Source organism: Tachypleus tridentatus, unplaced genomic scaffold (assembly GCF_004210375.1).
Source record: "Tachypleus tridentatus isolate NWPU-2018 unplaced genomic scaffold, ASM421037v1 Hic_cluster_2, whole genome shotgun sequence".
Classification (NCBI taxonomy): Eukaryota; Metazoa; Arthropoda; class Merostomata; order Xiphosura; family Limulidae; genus Tachypleus; species Tachypleus tridentatus.
The window spans coordinates 60,605,079-60,628,971 of NW_027467782.1; the positions used below are offsets into that span (position 1 = coordinate 60,605,079).

Consider the following 23,893-nt stretch of genomic DNA (forward strand, 5'->3'; position numbering starts at 1 on the left):
TTATATAGTTGTGACAACAGACACTCTCTCCAGTTCCTACATTCCCATATAGTTGTGACAACACACACTTTCTCTAGTTCCTACATTCCCTTATACTTGTGACAACAGACTCTTTCGATAGACCCTACATTCCCCCTTGTGACAACAGACACTTTCTATAGTTCCTACATTCCCTTATATTTGTGACAACAGACACTTTCTATAGTTCCTACATTCCCTTATAGTTGTGACAACAGACACTTTCTCCAGTTCCTACATTCCCTTATAGTTGTGACAACAGACACTTTCTCCAGTTCCTACATTCCCTTATAGTTGTGACAACAGACACTTTCTCCAGTTCCTACATTCCCTTATAGTTGTGACAACAGACACTTTCTCCAGTTCCTACATTCCCTTATAGTTGTGACAACAGACACTTTCTCCAGTTCCTACATTCCCTTATACTTGTGACAACAGACTCTTTCGATAGACCCTACATTCCCTTATACTTGTGACAACAGACACTTTCTATAGTCCCTACACTCCCTTATAGTTGTGACAACAGACACTTTCTATAGTTCCTACATTCCCTTATATTTGTGACAACAGACACTTTCTATAGTTGCTACATTCCCTTATAGTTGTGACAACAGACACTTTCTCAAGTTCCTACATTCCCTTATAGTTGTGACAACAGACACTTTCTCAAGTTCCTACATTCCCTTATAGTTGTGACAACAAACACTTTCTCAAGTTCCTACTTTCCCTTATAGTTTTGACAACAGACACTTTCTCCAGTTCCTACTTTCCCTTATAGTTTTGACAACAGACACTTTCTCCAGTTCCTACTTTCCCTTATAGTTTTGACAACAGACACTTACTCCAGTTCCTACATTCCCTCATACTTGTGACAACAGACACTTTCTCCAGTCCTTACATTCCTTTATAGTTGTGACAACAGACTCTTTTTATGTTCCTTACATTCTCTTATAGTTGTGACAACAGACACTCTCTACAGTCCTTACATTCTCTTATAGTTGTGACAACAGACACTTTCTATAGTCCCTACATTCCCTTATAGTTGTGACAACAGACACTCTCTATAGTCCCTACATTCTCTTATAGTTGTGACAACAGACACTTTCTCCAGTTCTTACATTCCCTTATAGTTGTGACAACAGACACTTTCTCCAAGTTGATACATTCCTTTATAGTTGTGACAACAGACACTTTCTATAGTTTCTACATTCCCTTATAGTTGTCACAACAGACACTTTCTATAGTTCCTACATTCCCTTTTAGTTGTGACAACAGACACTTTCTCAAGTTCCTACATTCCCTTATGCTTGTGACAACAGACACTTTCTATAGTTCCTACATTCTCTTATACTTATATAGTTACATTCCCTTATACTTGTGACAACAGACACTTTCTATAGTCCCTACATTCCCTTATACTTGTGACAACAGACACTTTCTATAGTCCCTACATTCCCTTATACTTGTGACAACAGACACTTTCTATAGTCCCTACATTCCCTTATACTTGTGACAACAGACACTTTCTATCTATTCCCTTAGTCAACAGACACTTTCTCCAGTTCCTATTCCCTTATAGTTGTGACAACAGACACTTTCTCCAGTTCCTACATTCCCTTATACTTGTGACAACAGACACTTTCTCCAGTTACTACATTCCCTTATACTTGTGAGAACAGACTCTTTCTATAGTCCGTACATTCCCTTATACTTGTGACAACAGACACTTTCTATAGTCCCTACATTCCCTTATACTTGTGACAACAGACACTTTCTATAGTTACTACATTCTCTTATACTTGTGACATACTTGTGACACACACTTTCTGAAGTTCCTACATTCCCTTATAGTTGTAACAACAGACACTTTCTCAAGTTCCTACATTCCCTTATGCTTGTGACAACAGACACTTTCTATAGTCCCTACATTCTCTTAAACTTGTGAGAACAGACTCTTTCTATAGTCCGTACATTCCCTTATATTTGTGACAACAGACACTTTCTATAGTCCGTACATTCCCTTATACTTGTGACAACAGACACTTTCTATAGTCCCTACATTCCCTTATACTTGTGACAACAGACACTTTCGATACTCCCTACATTCCCTTATACTTGTGACAACAGACACTTTCTATAGTCCGTACATTCCCTTATACTTGTGACAACAGACACTTTCTCCAGTCCTTACATTCCTTTATAGTTGTGACAACAGACTCTTTTTATAGTCCCTACATTCCCTTATACTTGTGAGTACAGACACTTTCTATAGTCCCTCCATTCCCTTATACTTGTGAGAACAGACACTTTCTATAGTCCCTCCATTCCCTTATACTTGTGACAACAGACACTCTCTATAGTCCTTACATTCTCTTATAGTTGTGACAACAGACACTCTCTATAGTCCCTACATTCTCTTATAGTTGTGACAACAGACACTCTCTATAGTCCCTACATTCTCTTATAGTTGTGACAACAGACACTCTCTATAGTCCCTACATTCTCTTATAGTTGTGACAACAGACACTTTCTCCAATTCTTACATTCCCTTATAGTTGTGACAACAGACACTTTCTCCAGTTCCTACATTCCCTTATAGTTGTGACAACAGACACTTTCTCCAGTTCCTACATTCCCTTATACTTGTGACAACAGACACTTTCTATAGTCCCCACATTCCCTTATACTTGTGACAACAGACACTTTCTCCAGTTCCTATATTCCCTTATAGTTGTGACAACAGACACTTTCTATAGTCCCTACATTCTCTTATAGTTGTGACAACAGATACTTTCTCCTGTTCCCACATTCCCTTATAGTTGTGACAACAGATACTTTCTCCAGTTCCCACATTCCCTTATAGTTGTGACAACAGACACTTTCTCCAGTTCCTATGTTCCCTTATAGTTGTGACAACAGACACTTTCTCCAGTTCCTACATTCCCTTATAGTTGTGACAACAGACACTTTCTCCAGTTCCTACGTTCCCTTATAGTTGTGACAACAGACACTTTCTCCAGTTCCTACGTTCCCTTATAGTTGTGACAACAGACACTTTCTCCAGTTCCTACATTCCCTTATAGTTGTGACAACAGACACTTTCTCCAGTTCCTACGTTCCCTTATAGTTGTGACAACAGACACTTTCTCCAGTTCCTACATTCCCTTATAGTTGTGACAACAGACACTTTCTCCAGTTCCTACGTTCCCTTATAGTTGTGACAACAGACACTTTCTCCAGTTCCTACGTTCCCTTATAGTTGTGACAACAGACACTTTCTCCAGTTCCTACATTCCCTTATAGTTGTGACAACAGACACTTTCTCCAGTTCCTACGTTCCCTTATAGTTGTGACAACAGACACTTTCTCCAGTTCCTACGTTCCCTTATAGTTGTGACAACAGACACTTTCTCCAGTTCCTACATTCCCTTATAGTTGTGACAACAGACACTTTCTCCAGTTCCTACATTCCCTTATAGTTGTGACAACAGACACTTTCTCCAGTTCCTACATTCTCTTATAGTTGTGACAACAGACACTTTCTCCAGTTCCTACGTTCCCTTATAGTTGTGACAACAGACACTTTCTCCAGTTCCTACATTCCCTTATAGTTGTGACAACAGACACTTTCTCTAGTTCCTACATTCCCTTATACTTGTGACAACAGACACTTTCTATAGTTGCTACATTCCCTTATACTTGTGACAACAGACACTTTCTATAGTCCCTACACTCCCTTATAGTTGTGACAACAGACACTTTCTATAGTTCCTACATTCCCTTATAGTTGTGACAACAGACACTTTCTATAGTTCCTACATTCCCTTATAGTTGTGACAACAGACACTTTCTCAAGTTCCTACATTCCCTTATAGTTGTGACAACAGACACTTTCTCAAGTTCCTACATTCCCTTATAGTTGTGACAACAGACACTTTCTCCAGTTCCTACATTCCCTTATAGTTGTGACAACAGACACTTTCTCCAGTTCCTACATTCCCTTATACTTGTGACAACAGACACTTTCTATAGTCCCTACATTCCCTTATACTTGTGACAACAGACACTTTCTCCAGTCCTTACATTCCTTTATAGTTGTGACAACAGACTCTTTCTATAGTCCCTACATTCCCTTATACTTGTGACAACAGACACTTTCTATAGTCCCTACATTCCTTATACTTGTGACAACAGACACTTTCTATAGTCCCTACATTCCCTTATACTTGTGACAACAGACACTTTCTATAGTCCCTACATTCCCTTATAGTTGTGACAACAGACACTTTCTATAGTCCCTACATTCTCTTATAGTTGTGACAACAGACACTTTCTCCATAGTCCCTACATTCTCTTATAGTTGTGACAACAGACACTTTCTATAGTTTCTACATTCCCTTATAGTTGTGACAACAGACATTTTCTATAGTTCCTACATTCTCTTATAGTTGTGACAACAGACACTTTCTCCAGTTCCTACATTCCCTTATAGTTGTGACAACAGACACTTTCTATAGTTCCTACATTCCCTTATAGTTGTGACAACAGACACTTTCTATAGTTCCTACATTCCCTTATAGTTGTGACAACAGACACTTTCTCCAGTTCCTACATTCCCTTATAGTTGTGACAACAAGCACTTTCTATAGTCCCTACATTCTCTTAAACTTGTGAGAACAGACTCTTTCTATAGTCCGTACATTCCCTTATAGTTGTGACAACAGATACTTTCTCCAGTTCCTACATCCCCTTCTAGTTGTGACAACATATACTTTCTCCAGTTCCTACATCCCCTTAAAGTTGTGATAACAGACACTTTCTCTGATTCCTACAAGTACTACTATTAACCAGATTATTTTCTGATGTGTCTAGAACTATCATTACTAACCTTGTTATTTTCTGGTGTATCAAGAACCATTACTACTAACTTGGTTATTTTGTGGTGTGCCTACACCTATTACTTTTGACGTGTTTATTTTCTGATGTGCCTACAAGCATTACTACTGACCCATTTATTTTCTGATGTGCCTACAACCATTACTACTAACCTGGTTATTTTCTGGTGTGTCTACAACTATTATTAATAACCTGGTTAATTTCTGGTGTGGCTACAACTATTATTACTAACGTGGTTATTTTATGGTGTGGCTACAACTATTGTTACTAACCTGGTTATTTTCTGTGGTGGTTACTTCTATTTCCAGTTGGGTTTCTTCATTTGTTTCTGTGACAAACTTATCAGAAAAGTTGTACTTCTCTCTGTCCTGTATTTCACACAAACAATCAAAGCAGCCAAACTCATTGATTTTTAGCAAAAGCTCTTTCATATATTTGTCTGTGTGAAGTGTCAAGGTTTTCACATGTTGAAGATTTATTATTTTACGTGATTCCAGCATTGTTCATCTCTGTAGTCTACAAAACATCACTTATTTCCACAAGATGAACATAAGAGTTCTGTATTAATATGCACATTTTCTAAGTGTGGATAACAACTTTTAAAGTTTGTCATCATTCCACGTATTATACATATGACATGCATACTACTTGACAGGAAAGTCCTAGCATAACAATAATTTCTTATCTGGAGAATACCAGTAAGCTGTTTAGTCTGGTGTGTCACAGTTAGCAACAGTTCAAAGTTAGACTTGGTCACTAGAATTGTTAGAATAAATAAGGAAACTATTGGGTCCTTAAACATCACAGTTAGCAAGAATTCAAAATAACAGATTCAGCTTTGAACAAAAGGATAAACTACAATATCAATCAGTCACTTATGAACCTGAAAAGGAAATCAGATAAACAGATGCTATCTAACAAGCATATGTTAGTTGGAATGACAAATGATATTTTCTTTAGTACAAAGTTCTAATATATGATAATTTGTAAAAACAGTTTATAAGCAAACCAAGACTACTACGTTTCCTAGAACCAAGAATACACAAACCAAGACTACTACGTTTCCTAGAACCAAGAATACACATTTAGTTTATAAGAAAACCAAGACTACTACGTTTCCTAGAACCAAGAATACACAAACCAAGACTACTAGGTTACCTAGAACGAAGAATACCCATTTTCTTTAAGGATACAAGTTGTTCCAAGAACTTCTTTGTTCTTCCCTTCAATCAAACTTATCAGATGTTCTGAAGCCATGCTCAGCTGCTCCTTAAATGACGCATCTCCTTCTTTCATCCCTCTCTCAAGTGAAACCAGTTTAAAGAGCTCATCAAAGTTCCTCAAGTCCTTTGCACTCAGCTCCTATTACCAGAAAGGAAAAACAGTTAACTTTCTATACATAGATATTGTTTGAGGATAAAATTACACATAAAATTATTTTAATTCAGCTAGAAAAAAGGCTTACAGACAACAGAACATGTAATTAATCATTCACAGAAAACAAGTAGATAAGCAAACTAAAACATCCAGATAAAATACAGCATTTCATAAATTAGAAGAGTTAATTTGTACAAGCCCACATACACACTGAAGTCCTACCTTAAATTTAGAAACCACCCATTGATCTGGCTAATGGGTAGAACTGTTTGTGAAACCCAATCTACCTTAATACTTACATATATCAGAGATAATAATGATGAAGAGCAGATGTGATAATACTATGATAAGATTTATGTACTTACAAGTGATTTATTAGCACCTCTCACAAATTGATCCTGAACATCTTTGGTGCTCATTCTCTTTAGCACATCTTGCATGAGAAGAACTTCTTTGAAAACTCTGATATCCTCTTGTTGTTTCTCAAACCGTTCCCTCTTTGCAACTTTCTTCTGATGTTTACTAGCCTACACAAACATCATACAAGATTGTCAGCAGGTCTTCATTAAAACAGTAACAGAATGTGTTTACTCAACCTGTCTTATCAGTCAAAACAGTTTCACACTGTATAATATGGTCAGCAGGTCTTCATTAAAACAGTAATAAAATGTGTTATATTCAACCTGTCTTATCAGTCAAAACAGTTTCATACTGTATAATATGGTCAGCAGGTCTTCATTAAAACAGTAACAAAATGTGTTATATTCAACCTGTCTTATCAGTCAAAACAGTTTCATACTGTATAATATGGTCAGCAGGTCTTCATTAAAACAGTAATAAAATGTGTTATATTCAACCTGTCTTATCAGTCAAAACAGTTTCATACTGTATAATATGGTCAGCAGGTCTTCATTAAAACAGTAATAAAATGTGTTATATTCAACCTGTCTTATCAGTCAAAACAGTTTCATACTGTATAATATGGTCAGCAGGTCTTCATTAAAACAGTAACAGAATGTGTTTACTCAACCTGTCTTATCAGTCAAACAGTTTCACACTGTATAATATGGTCAGCAGGTCTTCATTAAAACAGTAACAAAATGTGTTTACTCAACCTGTCTTATCAATCAAAACAGTTTCATACTGTATAACATGGTCAGCAGGACTTCATTAAAACAGTAACAAAATGTGTTATATTCAACCTGTCTTATCAGTCAAAACAGTTTCATACAGTATAATATGGTCAGCAGGTCTTCATTAAAACAGTAATAAAATGTGTTATATTCAACCTCTCTTATCAGTCAAAACAGTTTCATACAGTATAACATGGTCAGCAGGTATTCATTAAAACAGTAATAAAATGTGTTATATTCAACCTGTCTTATCAATCAAAACAGTTTCATACTGTATAATATGGTCAGCAGGTCTTCATTAAAATAGTAACAAAACGTGTTTACTCAACCTGTCTTATCAATCAAAACAGATTCATACAGTATAATATGGTCAGCAGGTCTTCATTAAAACAGTAACAAAACGTGTTTACTCAACCTGTCTTATCAATCAAAACAGTTTCATACTGTATAATATGGTCAGCAGGTCTTCATTAAAACAGTAATAAAATGTGTTATATTCAACCTGTCTTATCAGTCAAAACAGTTTCATACTGTATAATATGGTCAGCAGGTCTTCATTAAAACAGTAATAAAATGTGTTATATTCAACCTGTCTTATCAGTCAAAACAGTTTCATACTGTATAATATGGTCAGCAGGTCTTCATTAAAACAGTAATAAAATGTGTTATATTCAACCTGTCTTATCAGTCAAAACAGTTTCATACTGTATAATATGGTCAGCAGGTCTTCATTAAAACAGTAATAAAATGTGTTATATTCAACCTGTCTTATCAGTCAAAACAGTTTCATACTGTATAATATGGTCAGCAGGTCTTCATTAAAACAGTAACAGAATGTGTTTACTCAACCTGTCTTATCAATCAAAACAGTTTCACACTGTATAATATGGTCAGCAGGTCTTCATTAAAACAGTAACAGAATGTGTTTACTCAACCTGTCTTATCAATCAAAACAGTTTCACACTGTATAATATGGTCAGCAGGTCTTCATTAAAACAGTAATAAAATGTGTTATATTCAACCTGTCTTATCAGTCAAAACAGTTTCATACTGTATAATATGGTCAGCAGGTCTTCATTAAAACAGTAATAAAATGTGTTATATTCAACCTGTCTTATCAGTCAAAAGAGTTTCATACAGTATAATATGGTCAGCAGGTCTTCATTAAAACAGTAACAAAACGTGTTTACTCAACCTGTCTTATCAATCAAAACAGTTTCATACTGTATAATATGGTCAGCAGGTCTTCATTAAAACAGTAATAAAATGTGTTATATTCAACCTGTCTTATCAGTCAAAACAGTTTCATACTGTATAATATGGTCAGCAGGTCTTCATTAAAACAGTAACAGAATGTGTTTACTCAACCTGTCTTATCAGTCAAAACAGTTTCACACTGTATAATATGGTCAGCAGGTCTTCATTAAAACAGTAACAAAATGTGTTTACTCAACCTGTCTTATCAATCAAAACAGTTTCATACTGTATAATATGGTCAGCAGGTCTTCATTAAAACAGTAACAAAATGTGTTATATTCAACCTGTCTTATCAGTCAAAACAGTTTCATACAGTATAATATGGTCAGCAGGTCTTCATTAAAACAGTAATAAAATGTGTTATATTCAACCTGTCTTATCAGTCAAAACAGTTTCATACTGTATAATATGGTCAGCAGGTCTTCATTAAAACAGTAATAAAATGTGTTATATTCAACCTGTCTTATCAGTCAAAACAGTTTCATACTGTATAATATGGTCAGCAGGTCTTCATTAAAACAGTAATAAAATGTGTTATATTCAACCTGTCTTATCAGTCAAAACAGTTTCATACTGTATAATATGGTCAGCAGGTCTTCATTAAAACAGTAACAAAATGTGTTTACTCAACCTGTCTTATCAATCAAAACAGTTTCACACTGTATAATATGGTCAGCAGGTCTTCATTAAAACAGTAACAGAATGTGTTTACTCAACCTGTCTTATCAATCAAAACAGTTTCACACTGTATAATATGGTCAGCAGGTCTTCATTAAAACAGTAATAAAATGTGTTATATTCAACCTGTCTTATCAGTCAAAACAGTTTCATACTGTATAATATGGTCAGCAGGTCTTCATTAAAACAGTAATAAAATGTGTTATATTCAACCTGTCTTATCAGTCAAAACAGTTTCATACTGTATAATATGGTCAGCAGGTCTTCATTAAAACAGTAATAAAATGTGTTATATTCAACCTGTCTTATCAGTCAAAACAGTTTCATACTGTATAATATGGTCAGCAGGTCTTCATTAAAACAGTAATAAAATGTGTTATATTCAACCTGTCTTATCAATCAAAACAGTTTCATACTGTATAATATGGTCAGCAGGTCTTCATTAAAACAGTAACAAAACGTGTTTACTCAACCTGTCTTATCAATCAAAACAGTTTCATACTGTATAATATGGTCAGCAGGTCTTCATTAAAACAGTAACAAAATGTGTTTACTCAACCTGTCTTATCAATCAAAACAGTTTCATACTGTATAATATGGTCAGCAGGTCTTCATTAAAACAGTAACAAAATGTGTTTACTCAACCTGTCTTATCAATCAAAACAGTTTCATACTGTATAATATGGTCAGCAGGTCTTCATTAAAACAGTAACAAAATGTGTTTACTCAACCTGTCTTATCAATCAAAACAGTTTCATACTGTATAATATGGTCAGCAGGTCTTCATTAAAACAGTAACAAAATGTGTTTACTCAACCTGTCTTATCAGTCAAAACAGTTTCATACTGTATAATATGGTCAGCAGGTCTTCATTAAAACAGTAATAAAATGTGTTTACTCAACCTGTCTTATCAATCAAAACAGTTTCATACTGTATAATATGGTCAGCAGGTCTTCATTAAAACAGTAATAAAATGTGTTATATTCAACCTGTCTTATCAGTCAAAACAGTTTCATACTGTATAATATGGTCAGCAGGTCTTCATTAAAACAGTAATAAAATGTGTTATATTCAACCTGTCTTATCAATCAAAACAGTTTCATACTGTATAATATGGTCAGCAGGTCTTCATTAAAACAGTAACAAAATGTGTTATATTCAACCTGTCTTATCAGTCAAAACAGTTTCATACTGTATAATATGGTCAGCAGGTCTTCATTAAAACAGTAATAAAATGTGTTATATTCAACCTGTCTTATCAGTCAAAACAGTTTCATACTGTATAATATGGTCAGCAGGTCTTCATTAAAACAGTAATAAAATGTGTTATATTCAACCTGTCTTATCAGTCAAAACAGTTTCATACTGTATAATATGGTCAGCAGGTCTTCATTAAAACAGTAATAAAATGTGTTATATTCAACCTGTCTTATCAGTCAAAACAGTTTCATACTGTATAATATGGTCAGCAGGTCTTCATTAAAACAGTAACAGAATGTGTTTACTCAACCTGTCTTATCAATCAAAACAGTTTCACACTGTATAATATGGTCAGCAGGTCTTCATTAAAACAGTAACAAAATGTGTTTACTCAACCTGTCTTATCAATCAAAACAGTTTCATACTGTATAATATGGTCAGCAGGTCTTCATTAAAACAGTAATAAAATGTGTTATATTCAACCTGTCTTATCAGTCAAAACAGTTTCATACTGTATAATATGGTCAGCAGGTCTTCATTAAAACAGTAATAAAATGTGTTATATTCAACCTGTCTTATCAGTCAAAACAGTTTCATACTGTATAATATGGTCAGCAGGTCTTCATTAAAACAGTAATAAAATGTGTTATATTCAACCTGTCTTATCAATCAAAACAGTTTCATACTGTATAATATGGTCAGCAGGTCTTCATTAAAACAGTAATAAAATGTGTTATATTCAACCTGTCTTATCAATCAAAACAGTTTCATACTGTATAATATGGTCAGCAGGTCTTCATTAAAACAGTAACAAAATGTGTTTACAACCTGTCAACCTGTCTTATCAATCAAAACAGTTTCATACTGTATAATATGGTCAGCAGGTCTTCATTAAAACAGTAACAAAATGTGTTTACTCAACCTGTCTTATCAATCAAAACAGTTTCATACTGTATAATATGGTCAGCAGGTCTTCATTAAAACAGTAATAAAATGTGTTATATTCAACCTGTCTTATCAGTCAAAACAGTTTCATACTGTATAATATGGTCAGCAGGTCTTCATTAAAACAGTAATAAAATGTGTTATATTCAAAATGTGTTTACTCAACCTGTCTTATCAGTCAAAACAGTTTCATACTGTATAATATGGTCAGCAGGTCTTCATTAAAACAGTAACAAAATGTGTTTACTCAACCTGTCTTATCAATCAAAACAGTTTCATACTGTATAATATGGTCAGCAGGTCTTCATTAAAACAGTAACAAAATGTGTTTACTCAACCTGTCTTATCAATCAAAACAGTTTCATACTGTATAATATGGTCAGCAGGTCTTCATTAAAACAGTAACAAAATGTGTTTACTCAACCTGTCTTATCAATCAAAACAGTTTCATACTGTATAATATGGTCAGCAGGTCTTCATTAAAACAGTAATAAAATGTGTTATATTCAACCTGTCTTATCAGTCAAAACAGTTTCATACTGTATAATATGGTCAGCAGGTCTTCATTAAAACAGTAATAAAATGTGTTATATTCAACCTGTCTTATCAGTCAAAACAGTTTCATACTGTATAATATGGTCAGCAGGTCTTCATTAAAACAGTAATAAAATGTGTTATATTCAACCTGTCTTATCAGTCAAAACAGTTTCATACTGTATAATATGGTCAGCAGGTCTTCATTAAAACAGTAATAAAATGTGTTTATTCAACCTGTCTTATCAGTCAAAACAGTTTCATACTGTATAATATGGTCAGCAGGTCTTCATTAAAACAGTAACAAAATGTGTTTACTCAACCTGTCTTATCAATCAAAACAGTTTCATACTGTATAATATGGTCAGCAGGTCTTCATTAAAACAGTAACAAAATGTGTTTACTCAACCTGTCTTATCAATCAAAACAGTTTCATACTGTATAATATGGTCAGCAGGTCTTCATTAAAACAGTAATAAAATGTGTTATATTCAACCTGTCTTATCAGTCAAAACAGTTTCATACTGTATAATATGGTCAGCAGGTCTTCATTAAAACAGTAATAAAATGTGTTATATTCAACCTGTCTTATCAGTCAAAACAGTTTCATACTGTATAATATGGTCAGCAGGTCTTCATTAAAACAGTAACTAAAATGTGTTTCATATTCAACCTGTCTTATCAGTCAAAACAGTTTCATACTGTATAATATGGTCAGCAGGTCTTCATTAAAACAGTAATAAAATGTGTTATATTCAACCTGTCTTATCAGTCAAAACAGTTTCATACTGTATAATATGGTCAGCAGGTCTTCATTAAAACAGTAACAAAATGTGTTTACTCAACCTGTCTTATCAGTCAAAACAGTTTCATCACTGTATAATATGGTCAGCAGGTCTTCATTAAAACAGTAACAAAATGTGTTATATTCAACCTGTCTTATCAGTCAAAACAGTTTCATACTGTATAATATGGTCAGCAGGTCTTCATTAAAACAGTAATAAAATGTGTTATATTCAACCTGTCTTATCAGTCAAAACAGTTTCATACTGTATAATATGGTCAGCAGGTCTTCATTAAAACAGTAATAAAATGTGTTATATTCAACCTGTCTTATCAGTCAAAACAGTTTCATACTGTATAATATGGTCAGCAGGTCTTCATTAAAACAGTAACAGAATGTGTTTACTCAACCTGTCTTATCAATCAAAACAGTTTCATACTGTATAATATGGTCAGCAGGTCTTCATTAAAACAGTAACAAAATGTGTTTATTCAACCTGTCTTATCAATCAAAACAGTTTCATACTGTATAATATGGTCAGCAGGTCTTCATTAAAACAGTAATAAAATGTGTTATATTCAACCTGTCTTATCAGTCAAAACAGTTTCATACTGTATAATATGGTCAGCAGGTCTTCATTAAAACAGTAATAAAATGTGTTATATTCAACCTGTCTTATCAGTCAAAACAGTTTCATACTGTATAATATGGTCAGCAGGTCTTCATTAAAACAGTAATAAAATGTGTTATATTCAACCTGTCTTATCAGTCAAAACAGTTTCATACTGTATAATATGGTCAGCAGGTCTTCATTAAAACAGTAATAAAATGTGTTATATTCAACCTGTCTTATCAGTCAAAACAGTTTCATACTGTATAATATGGTCAGCAGGTCTTCATTAAAACAGTAATAAAATGTGTTTATTCAACCTGTCTTATCAGTCAAAACAGTTTCATACTGTATAATATGGTCAGCAGGTCTTCATTAAAACAGTAACAAAATGTGTTTACTCAACCTGTCTTATCAATCAAAACAGTTTCATACTGTATAATATGGTCAGCAGGTCTTCATTAAAACAGTAATAAAATGTGTTATATTCAACCTGTCTTATCAGTCAAAACAGTTTCATACTGTATAATATGGTCAGCAGGTCTTCATTAAAACAGTAATAAAATGTGTTATATTCAACCTGTCTTATCAGTCAAAACAGTTTCATACTGTATAATATGGTCAGCAGGTCTTCATTAAAACAGTAACAAAATGTGTTTACTCAACCTGTCTTATCAATCAAAACAGTTTCATACTGTATAATATGGTCAGCAGGTCTTCATTAAAACAGTAACAAAATGTGTTTACTCAACCTGTCTTATCAATCAAAACAGTTTCACACTGTATAATATGGTCAGCAGGTCTTCATTAAAACAGTAATAAAATGTGTTATATTCAACCTGTCTTATCAGTCAAAACAGTTTCATACTGTATAATATGGTCAGCAGGTCTTCATTAAAACAGTAATAAAATGTGTTATATTCAACCTGTCTTATCAGTCAAAACAGTTTCATACTGTATAATATGGTCAGCAGGTCTTCATTAAAACAGTAATAAAATGTGTTATATTCAACCTGTCTTATCAGTCAAAACAGTTTCATACTGTATAATATGGTCAGCAGGTCTTCATTAAAACAGTAACAAAATGTGTTATAGCAGGTCAACCTGTCTTATCAACCTCAAAACAGTTTCATACTGTATAATATGGTCAGCAGGTCTTCATTAAAACAGTAATAAAATGTGTTATATTCAACCTGTCTTATCAGTCAAAACAGTTTCATACTGTATAATATGGTCAGCAGGTCTTCATTAAAACAGTAATAAAATGTGTTATATTCAACCTGTCTTATCAGTCAAAACAGTTTCATACTGTATAATATGGTCAGCAGGTCTTCATTAAAACAGTAATAAAATGTGTTATATTCAACCTGTGTCAAAACAGTTTACTCAACCTGTCTTATCAACCTGTCAAAAAACAGTTTCATACTGTATAATATGGTCAGCAGGTCTTCATTAAAACAGTAATAAAATGTGTTATATTCAACCTGTCTTATCAGTCAAAACAGTTTCATACTGTATAATATGGTCAGCAGGTCTTCATTAAAACAGTAATAAAATGTGTTAATATGGTCAACCTGTCTTATCAGTCAAAACAGTTTCATACTGTATAATATGGTCAGCAGGTCTTCATTAAAACAGTAATAAAATGTGTTATATTCAACCTGTCTTATCAGTCAAAACAGTTTCATACTGTATAATATGGTCAGCAGGTCTTCATTAAAACAGTAACAAAATGTGTTTATTCAACCTGTCTTATCATCAAAACAGTTTCATACTGTATAATATGGTCAGCAGGTCTTCATTAAAACAGTAATAAAATGTGTTATATTCAACCTGTCTTATCAGTCAAAACAGTTTCATACTGTATAATATGGTCAGCAGGTCTTCATTAAAACAGTAACAAAATGTGTTTACTCAACCTGTCTTATCAGTCAAAACAGTTTCATACTGTATAATATGGTCAGCAGGTCTTCATTAAAACAGTAACAAAATGTGTTTACTCAACCTGTCTTATCAATCAAAACAGTTTCATACTGTATAATATGGTCAGCAGGTCTTCATTAAAACAGTAACAAAATGTGTTATATTCAACCTGTCTTATCAGTCAAAACAGTTTCATACAGTATAATATGGTCAGCAGGTCTTCATTAAAACAGTAATAAAATGTGTTATATTCAACCTGTCTTATCAGTCAAAACAGTTTCATACTGTATAATATGGTCAGCAGGTCTTCATTAAAACAGTAATAAAATGTGTTATATTCAACCTGTCTTATCAGTCAAAACAGTTTCATACTGTATAATATGGTCAGCAGGTCTTCATTAAAACAGTAATAAAATGTGTTATATTCAACCTGTCTTATCAGTCAAAACAGTTTCATACTGTATAATATGGTCAGCAGGTCTTCATTAAAACAGTAACAAAATGTGTTTACTCAACCTGTCTTATCAATCAAAACAGTTTCACACTGTATAATATGGTCAGCAGGTCTTCATTAAAACAGTAACAGAATGTGTTTACTCAACCTGTCTTATCAATCAAAACAGTTTCACACTGTATAATATGGTCAGCAGGTCTTCATTAAAACAGTAATAAAATGTGTTATATTCAACCTGTCTTATCAGTCAAAACAGTTTCATACTGTATAATATGGTCAGCAGGTCTTCATTAAAACAGTAATAAAATGTGTTATATTCAACCTGTCTTATCAGTCAAAACAGTTTCATACTGTATAATATGGTCAGCAGGTCTTCATTAAAACAGTAATAAAATGTGTTATATTCAACCTGTCTTATCAGTCAAAACAGTTTCATACTGTATAATATGGTCAGCAGGTCTTCATTAAAACAGTAATAAAATGTGTTATATTCAACCTGTCTTATCAATCAAAACAGTTTCATACTGTATAATATGGTCAGCAGGTCTTCATTAAAACAGTAACAAAACGTGTTTACTCAACCTGTCTTATCAATCAAAACAGTTTCATACTGTATAATATGGTCAGCAGGTCTTCATTAAAACAGTAACAAAATGTGTTTACTCAACCTGTCTTATCAATCAAAACAGTTTCATACTGTATAATATGGTCAGCAGGTCTTCATTAAAACAGTAACAAAATGTGTTTACTCAACCTGTCTTATCAATCAAAACAGTTTCATACTGTATAATATGGTCAGCAGGTCTTCATTAAAACAGTAACAAAATGTGTTTACTCAACCTGTCTTATCAATCAAAATAGTTTCATACTGTATAATATGGTCAGCAGGTCTTCATTAAAACAGTAACAGAATGTGTTTACTCAACCTGTCTTATCAGTCAAAACAGTTTCACACTGTATAATATGGTCAGCAGGTCTTCATTAAAACAGTAACAAAATGTGTTTACTCAACCTGTCTTATCAATCAAAACAGTTTCATACTGTATAATATGGTCAGCAGGTCTTCATTAAAACAGTAATAAAATGTGTTATATTCAACCTGTCTTATCAGTCAAAACAGTTTCATACTGTATAATATGGCCAGCAGGTCTTCATTAAAACAGTAATAAAATGTGTTATATTCAACCTGTCTTATCAATCAAAACAGTTTCATACTGTATAATATGGTCAGCAGGACTTCATTAAAACAGTAACAAAATGTGTTATATTCAACCTGTCTTATCAGTCAAAACAGTTTCATACAGTATAATATGGTCAGCAGGTCTTCATTAAAACAGTAATAAAATGTGTTATATTCAACCTGTCTTATCAGTCAAAACAGTTTCATACTGTATAATATGGTCAGCAGGTCTTCATTAAAACAGTAATAAAATGTGTTATATTCAACCTGTCTTATCAGTCAAAACAGTTTCATACTGTATAATATGGTCAGCAGGTCTTCATTAAAACAGTAATAAAATGTGTTATATTCAACCTGTCTTATCAGTCAAAACAGTTTCATACTGTATAATATGGTCAGCAGGTCTTCATTAAAACAGTAACAGAATGTGTTTACTCAACCTGTCTTATCAATCAAAACAGTTTCACACTGTATAATATGGTCAGCAGGTCTTCATTAAAACAGTAACAAAATGTGTTTACTCAACCTGTCTTATCAATCAAAACAGTTTCATACTGTATAATATGGTCAGCAGGTCTTCATTAAAACAGTAATAAAATGTGTTATATTCAACCTGTCTTATCAGTCAAAACAGTTTCATACTGTATAATATGGTCAGCAGGTCTTCATTAAAACAGTAATAAAATGTGTTATATTCAACCTGTCTTATCAGTCAAAACAGTTTCATACTGTATAATATGGTCAGCAGGTCTTCATTAAAACAGTAACAAAATGTGTTATATTCAACCTGTCTTATCAATCAAAACAGTTTCATACTGTATAATATGGTCAGCAGGTCTTCATTAAAACAGTAACAAAATGTGTTTACTCAACCTGTCTTATCAATCAAAACAGTTTCATACTGTATAATATGGTCAGCAGGTCTTCATTAAAACAGTAACAAAATGTGTTTACTCAACCTGTCTTATCAATCAAAACAGTTTCATACTGTATAATATGGTCAGCAGGTCTTCATTAAAACAGTAACAAAATGTGTTTCATTAAAACAGTCAACCTGTCTTATCAATCAAAACAGTTTCATACTGTATAATATGGTCAGCAGGTCTTCATTAAAACAGTAATAAAATGTGTTATATTCAACCTGTCTTATCAGTCAAAACAGTTTCATACTGTATAATATGGTCAGCAGGTCTTCATTAAAACAGTAATAAAATGTGTTATATTCAACCTGTCTTATCAGTCAAAACAGTTTCATACTGTATAATATGGTCAGCAGGTCTTCATTAAAACAGTAACAAAATGTGTTTACTCAACCTGTCTTATCAGTCAAAACAGTTTCATACTGTATAATATGGTCAGCAGGTCTTCATTAAAACAGTAACAAAATGTGTTTACTCAACCTGTCTTATCAATCAAAACAGTTTCATACTGTATAATATGGTCAGCAGGTCTTCATTAAAACAGTAACAAAATGTGTTTACTCAACCTGTCTTATCAATCAAAACAGTTTCATACTGTATAATATGGTCAGCAGGTCTTCATTAAAACAGTAACAAAACGTGTTTACTCAACCTGTCTTATCAATCAAAACAGTTTCATACTGTATAATATGGTCAGCAGGTCTTCATTAAAACAGTAACAGAATGTGTTTACTCAACCTGTCTTATCAGTCAAAACAGTTTCACACTGTATAATATGGTCAGCAGGTCTTCATTAAAACAGTAATAAAATGTGTTATATTCAACCTGTCTTATCAGTCAAAAAAGTTTCATACTGTATAATATGGTCAGCAGGTCTTCATTAAAACAGTAATAAAATGTGTTATATTCAACCTGTCTTATCAGTCAAAACAGTTTCATACTGTATAATATGGTCAGCAGGTCTTCATTAAAACAGTAATAAAATGTTATATTCAACCTGTCTTATCAGTCAAAACAGTTTCATACTGTATAATATGGTCAGCAGGTCTTCATTAAAACAGTAACAGAATGTGTTTACTCAACCTGTCTTATCAATCAAAACAGTTTCATACTGTATAATATGGTCAGCAGGTCTTCATTAAAACAGTAACAGAATGTGTTTACTCAACCTGTCTTATCAGTCAAAACAGTTTCACACTGTATAATATGGTCAGCAGGTCTTCATTAAAACAGTAATAAAATGTGTTATATTCAACCTGTCTTATCAGTCAAAACAGTTTCATACTGTATAATATGGTCAGCAGGTCTTCATTAAAACAGTAATAAAATGTGTTATATTCAACCTGTCTTATCAGTCAAAACAGTTTCATACTGTATAATATGGTCAGCAGGTCTTCATTAAAACAGTAATAAAATGTGTTATATTCAACCTGTCTTATCAGTCAAAACAGTTTCATACTGTATAATATGGTCAGCAGGTCTTCATTAAAACAGTAATAAAATGTGTTATATTCAACCTGTCTTATCAGTCAAAACAGTTTCATACTGTATAATATGGTCAGCAGGTCTTCATTAAAACAGTAACAGAATGTGTTTACTCAACCTGTCTTATCAATCAAAACAGTTTCACACTGTATAATATGGTCAGCAGGTCTTCATTAAAACAGTAACAAAATGTGTTATATTCAACCTGTCTTATCAGTCAAAACAGTTTCATACAGTATAATATGGTCAGCAGGTCTTCATTAAAACAGTAATAAAATGTGTTATATTCAACCTGTCTTATCAGTCAAAACAGTTTCATACTGTATAATATGGTCAGCAGGTCTTCATTAAAACAGTAATAAAATGTGTTATATTCAACCTGTCTTATCAGTCAAAACAGTTTCATACTGTATAATATGGTCAGCAGGTCTTCATTAAAACAGTAATAAAATGTGTTATATTCAACCTGTCTTATCAGTCAAAACAGTTTCATACTGTATAATATGGTCAGCAGGTCTTCATTAAAACAGTAACAGAATGTGTTTACTCAACCTGTCTTATCAATCAAAACAGTTTCACACTGTATAATATGGTCAGCAGGTCTTCATTAAAACAGTAACAGAATGTGTTTACTCAACCTGTCTTATCAATCAAAACAGTTTCACACTGTATAATATGGTCAGCAGGTCTTCATTAAAACAGTAATAAAATGTGTTATATTCAACCTGTCTTATCAGTCAAAACAGTTTCATACTGTATAATATGGTCAGCAGGTCTTCATTAAAACAGTAATAAAATGTGTTATATTCAACCTGTCTTATCAGTCAAAACAGTTTCATACTGTATAATATGGTCAGCAGGTCTTCATTAAAACAGTAACAGAATGTGTTTACTCAACCTGTCTTATCAGTCAAAACAGTTTCATACTGTATAATATGGTCAGCAGGTATTCATTAAAACAGTAATAAAATGTGTTATATTCAACCTGTCTTATCAGTCAAAACAGTTTCATACTGTATAATATGGTCAGCAGGTCTTCATTAAAACAGTAACAGAATGTGTTTACTCAACCTGTCTTATCAATCAAAACAGTTTCACACTGTATAATATGGTCAGCAGGTCTTCATTAAAACAGTAACAGAATGTGTTTACTCAACCTGTCTTATCAATCAAAACAGTTTCACACTGTATAATATGGTCAGCAGGTCTTCATTAAAACAGTAATAAAATGTGTTATATTCAACCTGTCTTATCAGTCAAAACAGTTTCATACTGTATAATATGGTCAGCAGGTCTTCATTAAAACAGTAATAAAATGTGTTATATTCAACCTGTCTTATCAGTCAAAACAGTTTCATACTGTATAATATGGTCAGCAGGTCTTCATTAAAACAGTAACAGAATGTGTTTACTCAACCTGTCTTATCAATCAAAACAGTTTCACACTGTATAATATGGTCAGCAGGTCTTCATTAAAACAGTAACAGAATGTGTTTACTCAACCTGTCTTATCAATCAAAACAGTTTCACACTGTATAATATGGTCAGCAGGTCTTCATTAAAACAGTAATAAAATGTGTTATATTCAACCTGTCTTATCAGTCAAAACAGTTTCATACTGTATAATATGGTCAGCAGGTCTTCATTAAAACAGTAATAAAATGTGTTATATTCAACCTGTCTTATCAGTCAAAAGAGTTTCACACTGTATAATATGGTCAGCAGGTATTCATTAAAACAGTAATAAAATGTGTTATATTCAACCTGTCTTATCAGTCAAAACAGTTTCATACTGTATAATATGGTCAGCAGGTCTTCATTAAAACAGTAACAGAATGTGTTTACTCAACCTGTCTTATCAATCAAAACAGTTTCACACTGTATAATATGGTCAGCAGGTCTTCATTAAAACAGTAACAGAATGTGTTTACTCAACCTGTCTTATCAATCAAAACAGTTTCACACTGTATAATATGGTCAGCAGGTCTTCATTAAAACAGTAATAAAATGTGTTATATTCAACCTGTCTTATCAGTCAAAACAGTTTCATACTGTATAATATGGTCAGCAGGTCTTCATTAAAACAGTAATAAAATGTGTTATATTCAACCTGTCTTATCAGTCAAAACAGTTTCATACTGTATAATATGGTCAGCAGGTCTTCATTAAAACAGTAACAAAATGTGTTATATTCAACCTGTCTTATCAGTCAAAACAGTTTCATACTGTATAATATGGTCAGCAGGTCTTCATTAAAACAGTAATAAAATGTGTTATATTCAACCTGTCTTATCAATCAAAACAGTTTCATACTGTATAATATGGTCAGCAGGTCTTCATTAAAACAGTAACAAAATGTGTTTTACTCAACCTGTCTTATCAATCAAAACAGTTTCATACTGTATAATATGGTCAGCAGGTCTTCATTAAAACAGTAACAAAATGTGTTTACTCAACCTGTCTTATCAATCAAAACAGTTTCATACTGTATAATATGGTCAGCAGGTCTTCATTAAAACAGTAACAGAATGTGTTTACTCAACCTGTCTTATCAGTCAAAACAGTTTCACACTGTATAATATGGTCAGCAGGTCTTCATTAAAACAGTAACAAAATGTGTTTACTCAACCTGTCTTATCAATCAAAACAGTTTCATACTGTATAATATGGTCAGCAGGTCTTCATTAAAACAGTAATAAAATGTGTTATATTCAACCTGTCTTATCAGTCAAAACAGTTTCATACTGTATAATATGGTCAGCAGGTCTTCATTAAAACAGTAATAAAATGTGTTATATTCAACCTGTCTTATCAGTCAAAACAGTTTCATACTGTATAATATGGTCAGCAGGTCTTCATTAAAACAGTAACAGAATGTGTTTACTCAACCTGTCTTATCAGTCAAAACAGTTTCACACTGTATAATATGGTCAGCAGGTCTTCATTAAAACAGTAACAAAATGTGTTTACTCAACCTGTCTTATCAATCAAAACAGTTTCATACTGTATAATATGGTCAGCAGGTCTTCATTAAAACAGTAACAAAACGTGTTTACTCAACCTGTCTTATCAATCAAAACAGTTTCATACAGTATAATATGGTCAGCAGGTCTTCATTAAAACAGTAACAAAATGTGTTTACTCAACCTGTCTTATCAATCAAAACAGTTTCATACTGTATAATATGGTCAGCAGGTCTTCATTAAAACAGTAACAGAATGTGTTTACTCAACCTGTCTTATCAGTCAAAACAGTTTCACACTGTATAATATGGTCAGCAGGTCTTCATTAAAACAGTAACAAAATGTGTTATATTCAACCTGTCTTATCAGTCAAAACAGTTTCATACAGTATAATATGGTCAGCAGGTCTTCATTAAAACAGTAATAAAATGTGTTATATTCAACCTGTCTTATCAGTCAAAACAGTTTCATACTGTATAATATGGTCAGCAGGTCTTCATTAAAACAGTAATAAAATGTGTTATATTCAACCTGTCTTATCAGTCAAAACAGTTTCATACTGTATAATATGGTCAGCAGGTCTTCATTAAAACAGTAATAAAATGTGTTATATTCAACCTGTCTTATCAGTCAAAACAGTTTCATACTGTATAATATGGTCAGCAGGTCTTCATTAAAACAGTAACAGAATGTGTTTACTCAACCTGTCTTATCAGTCAAAACAGTTTCACACTGTATAATATGGTCAGCAGGTCTTCATTAAAACAGTAACAAAATGTGTTTACTCAACCTGTCTTATCAATCAAAACAGTTTCATACTGTATAATATGGTCAGCAGGTCTTCATTAAAACAGTAACAAAATGTGTTTACTCAACCTGTCTTATCAATCAAAACAGTTTCATACTGTATAATATGGTCAGCAGGTCTTCATTAAAACAGTAACAAAACGTGTTTACTCAACCTGTCTTATCAATCAAAACAGTTTCATACTGTATAATATGGTCAGCAGGTCTTCATTAAAACAGTAACAGAATGTGTTTACTCAACCTGTCTTATCAGTCAAAACAGTTTCACACTGTATAATATGGTCAGCAGGTCTTCATTAAAACAGTAACAAAATGTGTTATATTCAACCTGTCTTATCAGTCAAAACAGTTTCATACAGTATAATATGGTCAGCAGGTCTTCATTCAAACAGTAATAAAATGTGTTATATTCAACCTGTCTTATCAGTCAAAACAGTTTCATACTGTATAATATGGTCAGCAGGTCTTCATTAAAACAGTAATAAAATGTGTTATATTCAACCTGTCTTATCAGTCAAAACAGTTTCATACTGTATAATATGGTCAGCAGGTCTTCATTAAAACAGTAATAAAATGTGTTATATTCAACCTGTCTTATCAGTCAAAACAGTTTCATACTGTATAATATGGTCAGCAGGTCTTCATTAAAACAGTAACAGAATGTGTTTACTCAACCTGTCTTATCAATCAAAACAGTTTCACACTGTATAATATGGTCAGCAGGTCTT

General features: G+C 32.9%; 1 protein-coding gene across 1 annotated transcript in view; it reads right to left on the minus strand.

Moving 5' to 3' along the window:
- Positions 1-5,150: 5,150 nt before the first annotated feature.
- LOC143242347 (caprin-1-like) overlaps positions 5,151-23,893 on the minus strand; it is a 19,546-nt gene continuing 803 nt past the window's right edge. The window contains exons 2-4 of the mRNA XM_076485704.1: positions 6,657-6,818; positions 6,108-6,276; positions 5,151-5,353 (exon numbers count right to left, since the gene is read on the minus strand). Of these exons, the coding sequence (XP_076341819.1) occupies positions 5,151-5,353; positions 6,108-6,276; positions 6,657-6,818 (534 nt within the window). The remainder of the gene's footprint in view (positions 5,354-6,107; positions 6,277-6,656; positions 6,819-23,893) is intronic.